The sequence below is a fragment of the Salminus brasiliensis genome, chromosome 24 (genome assembly GCF_030463535.1).
Source record: "Salminus brasiliensis chromosome 24, fSalBra1.hap2, whole genome shotgun sequence".
NCBI classification, from domain to species: Eukaryota; Metazoa; Chordata; class Actinopteri; order Characiformes; family Bryconidae; genus Salminus; species Salminus brasiliensis.
The window spans coordinates 1305400-1321493 of NC_132901.1; the positions used below are offsets into that span (position 1 = coordinate 1305400).

Sequence of the window (16094 nt, forward strand, 5' to 3'; positions counted from 1 at the left end):
CAATAGTTTTCTTGTGGGCCGGTTGTTTGTGTATGCCCCTAGTGGTGTGGATGTAGCCTACACTGTAAAAAAAAGCAGTACAAGAATAGCGACAATACAGACACAAGCTATATGTCGATCATGTTTGGTATCTGACCGATGTTAGGCTAATGTTGCTAACAAATCCATAAACAAAAACCATAAACACAGCAGTTCAAGCATCTGGCTTGCATTTCAGGCAGTACCCTATACACTAAAATTTAGTGCTTCACGTTTATTAGCAAATGTGTCTTGCGGGTTTTCGCTGATGTCCTGCCTCATACGTCTTTGTTTTGTGTTTTCTAAGCAAATGAATTCCTAATTAAATCTGGACTCGCCTGAAAGGCAAGCTTCGGCCTCGGCGGGATCGTCCCGTTGAAATAAATCACCACATAAACAAGTAAACAAACACTACGGACAGTCGCTGTAAAAAAAAAAAAAAAAAAAAAAGAAGAAATGAGTTCCCTCTAAAACGAATAAAGGAAATAAGCCGATGGCCTCAAAATCCAACCTCCAGCATAAGCCCAGATTAGTTGATGGACTCTACACTTGGGAACGCCAAGAAACCTGGGAAGATTTACAGCCTTTACACTACACAAATATCTCCCCTGGACGCCAGCGATCTCACATCTTAATATTTTCTACTTAACAGCTCCTTGTGACCTGATTCAGGTGAGCTGGAGGAGGGAAAGCACTGCCGCCACAGTAATCACATGGTCTTTGAACCATAAGCCGTGTATATAAGCCTCAGGATGGCATAATTAGCTTGGACAGAAGTGTGCTTTTTGTTGGTCTGGGGCTGCCTTCTCGCAGGTTGTAATTACTCACATGTGACGCTTCATTGGATTTTTGACTTTAATTAGCCCCTTCAAAAGAGAACACCTACCTTCACCCACCAACGGCTAATAATACAGGCTCATGTGTTTTCATAACCGATCAGCAGAAGACAGCCGTCTTTCTCCAGGCGTTACCAAAGCAGTGGGAAGCTAATCGGCCTAGCTTCATCATGGCCTACTAACCAGATATTCCAGGTGAAGCATTAACCAAACACCGCCGAGCCAACAAAACTAAACCGTGGGATCAAACCTGGTATTTTCAGTCCTTCAAAATGGACAGAACTGGATTAAGCACCTTCCTGTTACCTTTATTGGGCAGCTTCTGTGGGCAGCTAGGCATTTCTGTGGGCAGCTAGGAAGTCTGTTATTTCTGTCAATGTACTTGTGAAAAGTGGCTGTGCAAAAACGTCCAAATACTTTTCAGGTCTGAGCGCCGATTCCTGAAAAGGTTCCTCAGGTGGAATGGCAGCTTAAAAGGTTCTCAAGATCCAGAGAATCTCAAAGCTCCTCCAAGGGAAACATGTCTAAAAGTTCCAGAGTTGATGTAAAGTAAATATAAACAGCAAAGCACTTTTGTAAGTCACTCTGGAGAAGAGCGTCTGCTAAATGCCTTAAATGTAAATGTAATGTAATGTAGCTGAGCTCATGTGAAAGTTCCTGAGATGGTTACTGGTTCTGGAAGAATGTATAAATTCCTTTTTTATGTTCTTGCAGAAGTTCTCTCATAAAAGTCTCAAGTTCCTGAGTAATCCTGAATTCCTGAAAAATTTCGGGAAAAGTTCAAACTGTTGCAAAACGTTCTTGAGTCCTGAAAAACATCCTGGAAAAGATCTGTTGAGTTCTCTTAAAGGTTCTCGAGTTCCTGAAAAGATTCCTGGCTCCTGAGAAAGTGCCCGAGTTCCCAACATCCTTAAAAACTTCCATACACTGTTCCTGTCTCCTGAAAAGGCTCCTGAAGCAGAAACACATGTAATCTAATATCCAAACATTTAAGACATCGCCTGTTTCAGGCAGCCCCCCATGCCCCTAACCCCACCGCCTCTGAACACACACCTCTCCCCTCCGACATTTACCCGCTGAGCTTCGGCCCGGCCGTCCACTCTGCACCCCAGCACCTGGCCGGACAGCATTAGCGAGCACTGGAAATGCTAAAGTGGCCGCCCGGGTGCGTGTAATGTCACCGTGTCGCTTTAATTAATCCTGTATCTCTCCTTAATTAATTTTACCCGATGCAAGGGCAAAGGTGAGGCTCACTTCGGAATGTAAATGCCGGTGTGTGTATGAGCGTTAGTGTGTATGTGTGTGTGTGTGTCAGCGGGCGGTGGTGACGGTGTGTCAGAACCATTACGACACTAATGCTTTTGTTTGTCCTCTTAATTAACTGCTGGGTCGTTGTCATGGAGACTGTGACCCCCATTAACTGTATGCTGGAGGAGCTCTGGTAACTGCAGGATTAGTCACAGAGGGTGTGTGTGAGTGTGTGAATGTGTGTGTGTGTGAGTGTGTGAGGGTTTACAGTTGCAACCAATCTTCTGACACCTCTCTCATGGAACCTTTGCCCGTTCGTCTTGTGCTAAAGCTGCCAGCTCATGGTTTCATAGGCAGCCGTGATCTGAAGGTTGGAGGAGTGGCCTTGCGACCAGGATGTTGCCAGTTCACCCCCTTCAATCACCTGAGCCGACAGGACACAACTGAAGTGCCCTTGAGCACCAAACCCCCAGAAGTGGCTTTGCAATTGGAAGGTTGCCGGTTCAATCCCCTGAACCCTGTAGCATCTGACATATAGGTTAAAGAAGCGGCATTGCAACCAGAAGGTTGCCTGTTCAATCCCCTGAACCGACAGGGGACTGAAGTGCCCTTGAGCAAGGTGCAAGGCACCTAAACTTTGACTGTTGCCTGGACACCTCGGCTAGAGCTGCCTAGCACTCATTTCTTATCATCAGTGCTTATCATCCCCCTTGCAGGCTTGCACCTGGAAGGTTGCCTGTTCAATCCCCTAAACCAACAGGGCATGACTTAAAGTGCCCTTGAGCAAGGCACCTTGCCCCTAACTGCTCCCTGGACACTGCAGCTAGGGCTGTCCACCTCTCCTGGCACATGTGTCCACTTTCCCCCTAATGTGTATGTGCTTTAGTGCAAAAGCTGCCAGCTCGTGGTTTCACAGGTACGACCTGAAGGTTTGAGAAGTGGCCATGCAACCAGGATGTTGCCAGTTCAAGTGTCAGGACACAACTCAAGTGCCCTTGAGCACCAAACCCCCAGAAGTGGCTTTGCAACTGGAAGGCTGCCTGTGTAATTGCCCGAAGGGTAGGGAAGCACCATTGCAACCAGAAGGTTGTCTGTTCAATCCCCTGAACCGACAGGGAATTGAAGGGCCCTTGAGCAAGGCTCCTAAACCTCAACGGCTGCCTGGACACCCCCAGCTAAAGCTGTCCAGCACTCTATTCATGTGTGCTCATTATCCCCCTAGCAGCCTTGCAACTGGAAGGTTGCCTGGTCAATCCCCTGCACCAACAGGGCATGTGTCCTCTAACTGCTTTAATTGTACATAAGCATACCTGTATGAATGATGTGAGAATTGTCAATGTATGCATGTGTGAGTGTGTGAGTGTGTTGGTGTGTGTGAACATCGTTTCACGCCCCCCAAACACATGCTAACATGGAAGCCGTTGTAATACCCCACATATGAGGCTTAAAGCGTCCTCCAGTGCGCTCTACTTATCGTGTGAATTGGACCCTCGAGGTTTAGGCCTGGTTAATGTTACATGAGGCAAGCTGTTGATGCAGTTCAGTTGTGTGTGTGTGTGTGTGTATGCATGTGTGTGTGTGTGGGTGTGTGTACGTGTGCGTATAATTGCATGCTTGGTCCAGAGCCACGCAATGACAGTGCTAATTTGCCCTGACAGCACCGACAGCGCAACATTTTCACAGGTTGAAGTGCAGCTTCATTTACGTAGCCGAAGGAGCAACAGGGTGGCTAATTAGCGGCTGGACTGAAGGGTGGTCAGTCTGACCAGGCCTGGTGTGCCAGGGTGAAGGGGTGTCTGAATTGGAAGGTACACAGGTGGGTAGAAAATGTCTTATCCGAGAACACAACCACAACAACCTAGCAGCCTAGGAGAAATGACACCATAGCAACCACCTAGCAACACCTTAGCAACCAACTTCTGTAGCATCGTCTTAGCAACAACCTGAAACACCATGGCGATCACCTAACAGCCACCTGGTAAAATCCTAGTTGACCACCTACAGTAGCAACACCCTAGCAGCCACCTAAGAACTAGTTAGCAACAACTACTACCAACGACCTCAAGGTAGCACCTTAGGAATCACGTGAAATATCACCTAGCAACACACTAGCAGCCACTAGCAATACCCTCCTAGCAACCACCTCCTGTCCATCACCCTAACAAGAACCAGATACAGAGCAATGACACCCAAGCAGCCATGTAACAACTACTTAGCAACACCCTAGCAGCCACACAGGAACAGCCTAGTGACCACTTGGTACATTATAATTATACGGTAGCACCTGAAATACCATAGCAACTGTCTATTAATGTCTTAGTAGCTACTGAACTACTTAGCAACACCCTAGCAGCTGCACAGGTCTAGTGACCACCTGGTACATTATAAGAACTATATGCTAGCACCAGGAATACCAGAGCCACTGTCTAGCAATGCCTTAGTAACCGCTTAACCACCTAGCAACACCCTAGAAGCCACCTAACAACCACCTGGCAATATTCGTCCTAGCCACCACCTCCTGTACCATCACCCTAACAACAACCAGAAACACCATCCCAATTACTGTGGAACACCCATGCAACCACCAAACAACATTTTAGCATCCCCACAGCGACAGCCACCTAGTAACCTAGTTCACCATGACCACCTACAGCAGCGACACCCAAGCAGCCACCTAACAACCACTTAGCAACACCGCAGCAGCCACCTACTAACCATAATGACCACTAGGTACATTTTAACAACTACATGGTAGCACCTCAAATGCTATAGCAACTGTCTAGCAATGCCTTAGTAACCGCTTAAACTTAAGCAACACCCTAGCAGCCAACTAAGAACCACCAAGCAATACCCCTCCTAGCATCCACCTCCTGTACAATCACCCTAACAACAACCAGAGACACCATACCAATCACAGAAGAACACCCATGCAACCACCTAACAACCACTTGGCAACACCCCAGCAGCCACCTACTAACCCTAATGTCCACCTAGTACATTATAACAACTACATGGTAGCACCAGGAATACCATAGCCACTGGCTAGCAACACCATAGTAACCATTGAACTACCTAGCAACACCATAGCAGCCACCAAACAACCACCTAGCAATACCCCTCCTAGCAACCACCTTCCGTACAATTACCATAACAACGACCAGAGATACCATACCAATCACAGAAGAACACCCATGCAACCACCTAACAACCACTTAGCAACACCCCAGCAGTCACCTACTGACCTAATGACCACCAGGTAGATTTTAACAACTACGTGGTAGCACCAGGAATACCATTGCCACTGGCTAGCAAGGCCTTAGTTAGCAAGTCTGCTAACAATGCTAACTTCTAGGTGCACGCCTCCATGACCTGTTCGCTACATTAGCCTCGTAGCTTCAGAGCTAGAACTAAAGCAGTGACTTCAGACGTGACGCCAAACATGACTTGGCTGACCGACCACATTTTGTGTGAGGGGGATTTTCTGCTCAGGGTGTGATTGCACAGGCATTCGCAGCCCAGTGGGGAGTGTGTGTGTGAGTGTGAGTGTGTGTGTGTGTGCCCTGTTCAACTGAGGAATTAATATTCCCCTTCTCGCTGTCGGAGCACATTTTATCATGCAGAAAACCTGTTAAATCTTAATGAGAGCCTATTTTTACATGGGTCACCATCCAGCCCTACACCCCCTTCGGCCCCGGCACTATGAAACATTTATTCCAGCCCTGCTCCGGCTTCCAGAAACTTCTGGACCCCTCCATCTCCACCTGACAGCTGACGGACGCCGTTTTTCAGCTGCCATGACATCACTACGACATTTTAATAATCCGCGATCAAAGATGAGCGGTTTGACGTCTTTGACAAAAGGAGCGTCGGTACGGACGGCCGCCGTGATTCCCCCTGACAGGCCGGGGGTGGGTGTTATTCGCAGGGGGCCTGGAGTTTAACCCTTCTAAGTAATTTCGGTCGCCTTCACACTGCCGGTAATAATTCACTGCATCCTAAAACAGGCAGGGCTACCTACAGTAGTGCTACCTTAGCAACAATCTGACAACCACTTAGCAACACCCTTAGGAAAACTGAGAAAGACTGAGAGGGAAAAAGAGACGTAGGGAACGAAAGACTACAAAAGAAGAGACCGAGACAAGGGGGGACAAAAAGGGGGCGGGGAGAATGAGGGGTAAGCAGAGACATGGGTAAGGTCTCTGTCTGGGCTCGGACTAGACATGTCCTAGTCTCTGCCTTGACTCTGAGTCGACCTGTCCTAGTCTCTGCTTTGACACAGACTCGGACTTGATGTTTCCTGGTCTTGGTCTTGACTCGGACTAGACATGTCCTAGACTCAATCTTGACTCTGATTCGACCTGTCCTAGTATTGGCCTTGACTCTGACTAGACCTGTCATAGTCTCGACTCGCCTTGACTCGGACCCAATGTTTCCTGGTCTTGGTCTTGACTCAGACTCAATGTTTCAAAAGGAGGCAAGGAGAAAGAGGTGTAAACAGAGACATGGGTAAGGTCTCTGTCTTGGCTCAGACTCGGCCTCAGCTTTGACTTGGACTAGATTTTTCTTGGTCTCAGCCCTGACTCAAAATCGATGTGTTCTGGTTTCTGCCCTGACTCGGAGTCGACCTGTCTTGGTCTCGGTCTTGACTCCGACTCGACTCGAAGGGGTGGGGAGAAAGAGGGATAAACAGAGACAAGGGAGAAATCTCTGTCTTGGCTTAGACTCAGTTTGTTCTGGTCTCGGCCTTGACTCTGACTCGACTCAATGTTTCCTGGTCTTAGTCTTGACTCAGACTCAGTGTTTCAAAAAGGGATGGGGAGAAAAAGGAGTAAGCAGAGACGAGGAAAAGATCTCTGTCTTGGCTCAGACTCAGTGTGTCCTGGCATCTGCCTTGAATCGGACTAGACATGTCTTGGTCTCAGTCCTGACTCGGACTCCACCTGTCCTGGTCTCAGCCTTGACTCTTACTCGATTTTTCCTGTTCTTGGCCTTGACTCAGACTCAAAGGGAGGCGAAAAGAGAAAGAGGGATAAACAGAGACGAGGGAAAGGGGGCGCTGTTTAGCTGTCTAAAGCTCGTCCCCTCGTCAGACAGTGGTGCTTAGATCAGGGAAGTTTTTGTCTACTTTTAGAAAAAGAAAAGTCCTAACACAGCCATTCCTGCAACACAGCCACCCGAGAGAGAGAGGGAGGACGAGAGAGGGTGAGAGAGAGAGAGAGAGAGAGAGAGGTGTAAAAATAAACCTTTTTCCTCCTGCTTGTAGTGATGGGCTCTTATGACCTCCCAGGGGGGACAATTAGAAGGAGAGCAGCGGGGAAAGAACAAGCCTGGATCATCAGTCACCACAGCAAAACAGCACACACACACACACACACACTCGTCCATCCCGCTAATGACCAGGTGACCGCACACTACCTCGTCTCCGGCCACAGACGCAATAACAGCACCGCTCTCACACACTAACCCAGCTTTCCAACCGCTGGCCCAAACACATGCCCCTATCCACTGTTGATGCTTCCACTCTGATCAGACGCCTGCTGGTAAAGTCTGACGTACGGAATCAGTCAAGCCCTGTCCGGTACCTCATCCCTGATACGCCTAATCCTAAACCCGAAACCACTCCGTTAATCCTAATCCCAAAAATACTCCGTTGATTGATACTGTCCCTTTCTTTCAGAACTGTCAGACTTCCCAGGCTCAGGCTCTGTTCTTTTCTGTACTTGGACTCGATAATTCCTAGTCTCAGTCTTGAGTCAACTCCATGTGTCCTAGTCTTGGCCTTGACTCTTAGCCTAGGTTTCATTACGCTCCCAAAAACAGAAGTGCCATTTTGATTGGACCTAATTTTCCCAGTCTTCCACTTTCGTCTTCTGTCTCCAGTTGGCTAAAAAGAAGAAACAGAGAACAGTAAGACATCTATGTCCTCTTCTTTGGCTTTGACTCAGACTCAATGTGTCCTGGTCTTGGCGTTGACTTGGCCTCAATGTTTCCTGGTCTCTGTTTTGACTCAGACCCAATGTGTCTTGGTCTTAGCCTTGACTCAAAATCAATGTGTCCTGGTCTCTGTCTTGACTCAGACTCAATGTTTCCTGGTCAAGGTCTTGATTTGGACTCGATTCTACAAACTGTGGACTTGATGTGTCCTGGTCTCATTCTTGACTCAGAATCAGTGTGTCCTGGTTTTTGTCTTGGCTCAGAATCAATGTGTCCTTGTCTCTGTCCTGGCTCAGACTCAACATGTCCTGGTCTTGGCACTGACTCAGACTTGATGTGTCCTGGTCTTTGTCTAGACTTGGACTCCACTACTACAAACTCTCGATCTTGACATAGACTTGATGTGTCCTGGCCTTGGTCCTGAGTCAGACTCGGTGAGTCCAGGTTTTGGTCTGGCCACAGACAAAGTCTCTGTCTTTACTTGGACTTGATGTGTCCTGGTGTCTGCCTCGACTCAGTCTCACCTACAATGGTCTCGACTACAACACCACTCTGAGTGGACAGTTCAAGTTCAGAGATGCTAATGAACGAGGGAAAGATTTCTGTCTTGGCTCAGACTCAGTGTGTCCTGGCATCTGCCTTGACTCAGACTAGCCATGTCCTAGTCTTGGCCTTGGCTCTGAGTCAACCTGTCCTAGTCTTGGCCTTGACTGGGACTCGATGTTTCCTGGTCTTGGTCTTGACTCAGACTCAATGTTTCAAAAGGGGGCAAGGAGAAAGAAGCTTAAACAGAGATGTTGGTAGGTCTCTGTCTTAGCTCAGACTCAGTGTGTCCTGGCATCTGCCTTGACTTGGACTAGACATGTCTTGGTCTCATACCCTCTTCATCTTTTCTTCATTACTGGCCTGATGAAGTCCTCTACGTACATGAGGACAAGCTTCCATCCCAAATGGAGCCATTACCTCTCGCCAGGCCAGCGGTCAAGACCTCCTCCTTGTCCCTGTGAGCAACTGGGAAATCAGACTTCCGACGCTCTGCTTTCCTCAACCTGCTGATGTCATGGACGTTTGAAGTTCAGCTGGTTTTCCTGGTCACGCGATTGAAACCATTCCAGCTCCTTGCAGAACATCATTATGTAAAGATGCAAATTGGGATAATTGGGACAATTTTGTCCAGCCTTCGAGTTTCCTTTTCACCCACTCTCTCCCAAATCTCTTCAGCATCTTCTGTTTCCAGCTGGCTGTAAAGAAAAAGAGGCTGGGGACGAATCTACGCCCTCTTCCTCTTCTCTAGATGCTGCATCATCCCACTCCATGTACGTCTCTTAAATTATGAAAAGAGCAAGAAATTAACCCAATTATCTCCTGCCCTGTCCATGTTGTAGATCAAGACATGCAGCTTGACGTTCAGCTTGAAGGCTTCTTCAGTTTTTCACTGGAGCTTCCAATGGAATTATGTGGTACCCTGCGATGGACTGGTGCCCTGTCCAGGGGGTATTCCTGCCTTGTGCCTAACGATTCCTGGTAGGCCCGAACCCACTGTGACCCTGACTAGGGCACCAGTCCATCGCAAGGTACCACACACACCTAATCTTTGTGGAGATCTGCTACAGGGTGAGGGTACGCTCCCATCTGTCGCTGAGTTGTTAGGTCTCCTCGAACCCTTGTTGCTTGAAGTCCCTAAAATTCCCTGGTAACGACACTCTGGAAGTATATCCATAGGGCATACCACAGCAACCATCCTAGCAAGTATACAAGCTAGTAAAAGCCTCGCAATGCCCTAGTAACTAGTAAGCAGCACCCTGCCAACCATCTAGCAACATCCTAGCAACCACCTTGGATAGCGTAGTAACTAGATAGCAACACCTTAGCACCCACACGGACAACCATAGTAAGCGCTAAGCAACATCTTCGCAACCACTAGAGATCCCATGGAGACAAACCAGCTGGAACACTGTGGCAACTACCTATCACCATTCTAGAAATGCTCTAGCAACCACCTAAAACACCATAGCATGCACTTAACAACATCCGAGCAACAACCCAGCAACCAGCTGAAGCATACCCAGCCACCTGTGATTTTACAGAAACCACCCACATTATCACAGCAACCAGCTAGTAACATCCTAGCATCATCACACCCTAATTGGAACACCATAGCAACTGTCTAGCAACATCGTAGCAACCACCTTGGATAGCATAGTAACTAGATAGTAATACCCTAGCAAGCATGTAGACCAACCATATACACAAACCACTTGAGATCCCATGGAAACCACCTGGCAACATCCTAGCAGTCAGCGGAACACCGTAGCAACCACTTAGCAACATTCTAGCAACAACCTAGCAATCATCACACCCTAATTGGAACACCACCAGCTGGATCACTGTAGCGAATACCTAGCACCATCCTAGAAACACTCCAGCAACCACCTAGAACACCATAGCAACTACTTGGCAATATTCTATCAGCAACCTAGCAACCACTTATCAACCAACTGAAACACTCCCAGCCACCTGCAATACTGCAGAACCCACCCTCATTAGCACAGCAACCAGCTAGCAACATCTTCATATCACACTCTAATTGGAACACCATAGCAACCATCAAACCATCCAGCAGCATCCTAGCAATGACCTGTAAAAATGTAGGATCATAAAAACACAAGTTAGCTAAAGAAGCCTTAGCCTGTAATTCTAAACACTTAGCACTAGCAATGCAGGCACATGAAGAATGCTAATTAGCTTCCAAAGCCTCAAGCTAACACTGTAGACTCATGAAAACATGGTTGAAATGATTACTCAAAACATAACACAAAAAATTAACTCAAAATAAATGCTAGTTAGCTTTCAAAGCCAGCACTGTAACCTCATTAAACACCAGTTAGCAATAAAAAAAACGAACCAATGGTTGATAACACCAAAGGCTAACAATAAAGATTTGTTTAAAAAAATGCTAGTTAGCTTTCAAAGCTATAAGCTAGCACTGTAGAGTCATAACAAAACACCAGTTAGCTATAAAAGGCTTAACCGATACCGATTGGATACAGTAAACAGTAAATGCTAACAATGTAAACTACAAAAAATACTAGTTAGCTTCCAAAGCTGTAAGCCAGCACTGTAGCCTCATTAAACAACAGTTAGCAATAAAAAAAATGAACCAATGGTTGATAACACCAAAGGCTAACAATAAAGATTTATTTAAAAAATGCTAGTTAGCTTTCAAAGCTGTAAGCTAGCACTGTAGCCTCATTAAACACCAGTTCGCTATAAAATGCTTAACTGATTGTTGATAACACTCAATGCTAACTATGTAGACTTATATAATATGCTAGTTAGCTTTTAAAGCTATAAGCTAGCATTGTAGACTCATAAAAAAAAAACACCAGTTCTCTATAAAAGGCTTAGCACGCCTTCCTCTTTGAGGAACCTTTGAAAAAAGGTTCCTAGCAGGTTCCTCAAAGCACCTTAAGAGGAGAAGAACGTCTGGAGGATCTTAGACCTTTAACGGTGTAAAAGCTCGTAAAACTGTGACAAATATTTGTGGCAAACAAACGTTCAGAGTGTGAAGCGTAAATGAATTATTAATTATTAAATATTTATTAACGATTAAAAAGCCCTTTGCCTGCTGACCACTGCCGCAACAACTGAGAAGTGAGATGTGTTAAGTGAGGACGAGTGACGTTACAGGGACAGGGCGAGAGAGAGAGAGAGTTTGAGAGTGAGAGAGAGATTGAACCCATCAAACCGCCCGAGGCCTTACCCGTCTGGATTTAATCTCCTTCACGTAGAGAGGAAGAAGAAACTCGGAGACGCCTTCTAATCTCACGCCTTCTTTGGTCACTCTGAGATTACCCATCCCATCCTGAAAGAGAGAGAGAGAGAGAGAGAGAGAGAGAGGCAGTGAGGTTGAGAGACATTTGTTAGACATTAGATACACCACATGTCCAAAAGCATCCAGACCCCCTTGGTGAATGAACTCAGAGTGAGGTCAGCTACTTCATGGTGGAGGTCTTCAGCTCTTGTCACTGAATGCAATCAAATCCCTCACAGCAATGCTCTGCTCAAAATCAAGTAGAAAGCCTTCTTCCCTGGACAGCAGAGACAGTTCCTCCAACAGAAGCAGAATCAACTCTTTTTAATACCCTTGATTTCAGAAGAAACAGTGAACGTGCAGGTGTCCCAATACTTTTGTCAATTTATAGTGTACGTTGACGATTTTTTGATGCGTCTTAAAGTGAAAAAAAAGAAATGAAACAAGATGACGAGAGTGGTGACTAAGAGAGAGTCTACAGAATAGACACGGGGGAGTGTAATAAGCAAAGGGGCGGGGCTAAAGGAGCGTAACGCCGCTGTTGGAAATGCACAGAAGAAAGAATGGAATTGAAAGGATTTCTGGATTTCTACTGTAAATTTGTGGATTTCTGGATTCGTGAGCTGTTGCCTACAACTGTAAATGATACATACAGTGCGTTCTAATGGTTCTTTGAATTGTCACGGTTCCCTGCAGAGCCTCTTTCGAAGTATATACGCCCTGTAGAACCAGACAGCGCTCTGTTCAGGTCCTCCACGCCGGGCGGTTAAGCGTCAGCTGCATTTCCATAATGATGCGCATAAATATGCTGAAGCCATCGAAGTTACACAACGGTACAGCCGGCCAGTTTGAAGTTAATTCATATTTATTAGCGAGACGGAGGACAAACAGGGACAAACCCATAGGCAGAGTTTGAGATGAGGAGGAGGGACGAGGGACGTTCATTTATTCATCACTGTAAGACACTCATAGTGAACCTGCTGATAAATCCAAATCCAGAGACGCAGAGGCACGATTGCTAGCCTGCTCGAGACCAGCACCACATTTCTCTCCATCTGAAGCAACAGCATCATCTGTACCTCGATCACAACACACTGGCCACTTTATTAGAAACCCACTTTCTGCCATGTACCAGGTGACCATTCATGGTTCTGGAGATCTTTTACCTTGTAGAGATTAGCTCCACCACTAATCTGACCCAAGTAATGAAGGCCTTTGGGGTCATCTGATGTCCAGGATGTCAGGATTGGGCATCTGAGCTTTAGCCCTGTCCACTAGATTGGAACTTCTCAGAGTTCAGACATCAGGATTGGGGACCTGGAGTTTAGCATCACCCATTAGATTTGAACTTTCCAGGGTGGTAGATCTCCAAGACATTGGGATTAGGTACCTGGATCTCCCAGATCCATGATTGGGCCCCTGGAATTTAGCCTTGCACACTAGATTTGAACTTCCCAGAGTGTCAGATCTCCCAGATCCATGATTGGGCCCCTGAACGTTTGCCCCACCCACTAGATTTGAACTTCTCAGAGTGTTAGATCTCCCAGATCCATGATTGGGTACCTGGAATTTAGCCTTGCTCGCTAGATTTGAACTTGCCAGAGTGGTAGATCTCCTAGATATCACGATTGGGTGCCTGGAATTTAGCCCCACCCCGTAGATTTGAACTTCCCAGGGTGGTAGATCTCCCAGACATCCAGCAGATAAAGGGGTGAGGAACTCCGCTGTCTCAGAAGGGGCGGGGTTTCCTGAAGCTCTCAGAGCTTCTGTGATTGACAGGTTCAATCTGGAAGTGTGTTCATACTCAATCTTCTCTAACGAGATAAATTAGCGTCAATTAGTCCACACTGGGCAGGGCCACCCAGCAGGCCGGCAGCAGTGAAACTCATTACAATAAATAAAACTAAATAAAGAAATAGATTTAATAACAAATCATTAGAGCCTGAACAGCTGCCTGTTCCTCCGGCGGCGAGGGTATTGGATTTTAATTTCAGCTGGGGTTTCTCTCCGGCTTTAATAATCGTAACCTACATCACACGTTCGGGGCTTCATTTGGGCCCATTAACGGCCTGCTAACTTCCTGTGGTCAAGCGCTCATGTCGGTCCGGTTGGCCAATCGATCCTTTATTGGATTCCAACAACCTTCGTTGGACGCAGCTCTTAAAAATTTATGCCGTCAGTCGGCGGAAAAGAATGCAGTCCCGGTAATTGTGGGAAAACACACACACACACACACACAAACACAGAAGCACCCGGGAGGTGCAGTAATGCCAGCGTTGGTGTACTGGATTGATCTCTGGCTTTAAGTACAGCTTAATCAGCGACAGACCAAACAACCTGCTGAGGTACTTCATAATGTAGTGATGTGTGTGTGTGTGTGTTGGGGTTAGGCCCTAGACGTAAATTTTAAGGGACTGAATTTTCTCTAAAAACATAAATGTACTGGCTAATGGTTATTCGTTCTCGCCCTATTGTCAGGAGGTCATGAGGTCTAATCCTGGTGCTGCAGCAGCCGAAAAAGCCCAGTAATAAGCCTCACAACACCGATGACATTTTTGTCCATACTGCTAAAACTGTAGGTCATCAACATCGAGGTCAATTCCTGTCAGTCCACTCAATGGTCACATCCCAGAGTGGTAGATCTCCCAGATATTAGGATTGGGCACCCAGATTTTAGCCCCGCCCACTACACTTTAACTTCCCAAGGTGGTAGATCTCCCAAATATGGAGATTGGCCACCTGGAGTTGAGCCCTAACCTTTAGATTGGAATCTTCCAGGGTGGTAGATATCTTAAACTTGAGGACTGGGTACCCAGAGTTAGGCCCCGCCCACTAAATGTGAACTTCCCATGGTGGTAGATCTCCCAAATATAAGGATTGGGCACCTGAAGCTTAGCCTCATCCATTAGATTTGATCTTTCCATGGTGGTATGTCTTCCAAATATGAAGACTGGCCACCCAGAGTTTAGCCCCGCCCACTAAATGTGAACTTCCCATGGTGGTAGATCTCAGAAATATGGGTATTGGCCACCTGGAGTTAAGCCCCAACCCTTAGATTTGAACCTCCCAGGGTGGTAGATATCTCAAACTCGAGGATTGGGCACCCAGAGTTAAGCCCCACCCACTAAATGTGAACTTTCCAGGGTGGTAAACATCTCAAACTCAAGGATTAGACACCCAGAGTTTAGCCCTGCCCACTAAATTTGAACTTCCCATGGTGGTAGATGTCCCAAATATGAGGACTGGGCACCTGGAGCTTAGCGCCATCCATTACATTTGAACTTCCCAGGGTGGTAGACATCTCAAACTCGACTGAGTGCCCAGAGGTTAGCCCCGCCCCTTAGAATCGAACTTCCCAGGGTGGTAGATATCTCAAACTCGAGGATGGGCGCCCAGAGGTTAGCCCCACCCATTAGAATCAAACTTCCCAGGGTGGTAGACATCTCAAACTCGATTGGGCCCCTGAAATTAGCCCCACCCATTAGATTTGAACTTCCCAGGGAAGTAGATATCTCAAACTTGATTGGGCATCCAGAGGTTAGCCCCGCTCCCTAAATTTGAACTTACCATGGTGGTAGATCTCCCAAATATGAGGACTGGGCACCTGGAGTTTAGCCCCGTCCATTACAATCAAACTTCCCAGGGTGGTAGACATCTCAAACTCGATTGGCCACCCAGGGATTAGCCCCGCCTATTAGAATCAAACTTCCCAGGGTGGTAGACACCTGGAGTTAAGCCCCACCCATTAGATTTGAACTTCCCAGGGTAATAGGTCTTTCAGAAGTTTAGCGATCAGTACTGATACAGATTTGAAGAGGCTGACAATTCCGAGAACGGATTAGAATGTTGAATTGGCCGAAAGCACTCGAAACTGTAGCTGTCGCTAAAAGCTTGCGTTAGCCTGGAGCGTTTTTGCATGGATTTCTAAAACCCAGTTCCATCAAACAAGAAACACAATGAAACCGCTTCACCTGTGTGTGTGTGTGTGTGTGTGTGTGAGTGTTTGTGTGGAACATAGATTTCTTGGAGAGAAAAATAAGGGAAAAATCAGGGTTCAAGGTTACACACTCCAAGCTAACACCCTCTATACAGCTTCCCGTTCTGTTTGAAAAGGGGAAAGGGAACGCTGCACAATGAAAAAGCACTTTCTGAGAAATCGTGTGATCTCTCCGCTATTGAAGGAGTTAGAGTAGTTTCTAACAGCTGAGCAGAAAGCAATGTGTGTGTTCTATCACAATGCCATG

At 46.7% G+C, this 16094-nt stretch overlaps 1 protein-coding gene across 1 annotated transcript in view; it reads right to left on the reverse strand.

Annotated features, from left to right (window-relative positions):
- Positions 1-16094, reverse strand: part of LOC140546516 (zeta-sarcoglycan) — a 170911-nt gene that overhangs the window by 58258 nt on the left and 96559 nt on the right. The window contains exon 3 of the mRNA XM_072669862.1: positions 11800-11901. Within this exon, the coding sequence (XP_072525963.1) occupies positions 11800-11901 (102 nt within the window). The remainder of the gene's footprint in view (positions 1-11799; positions 11902-16094) is intronic.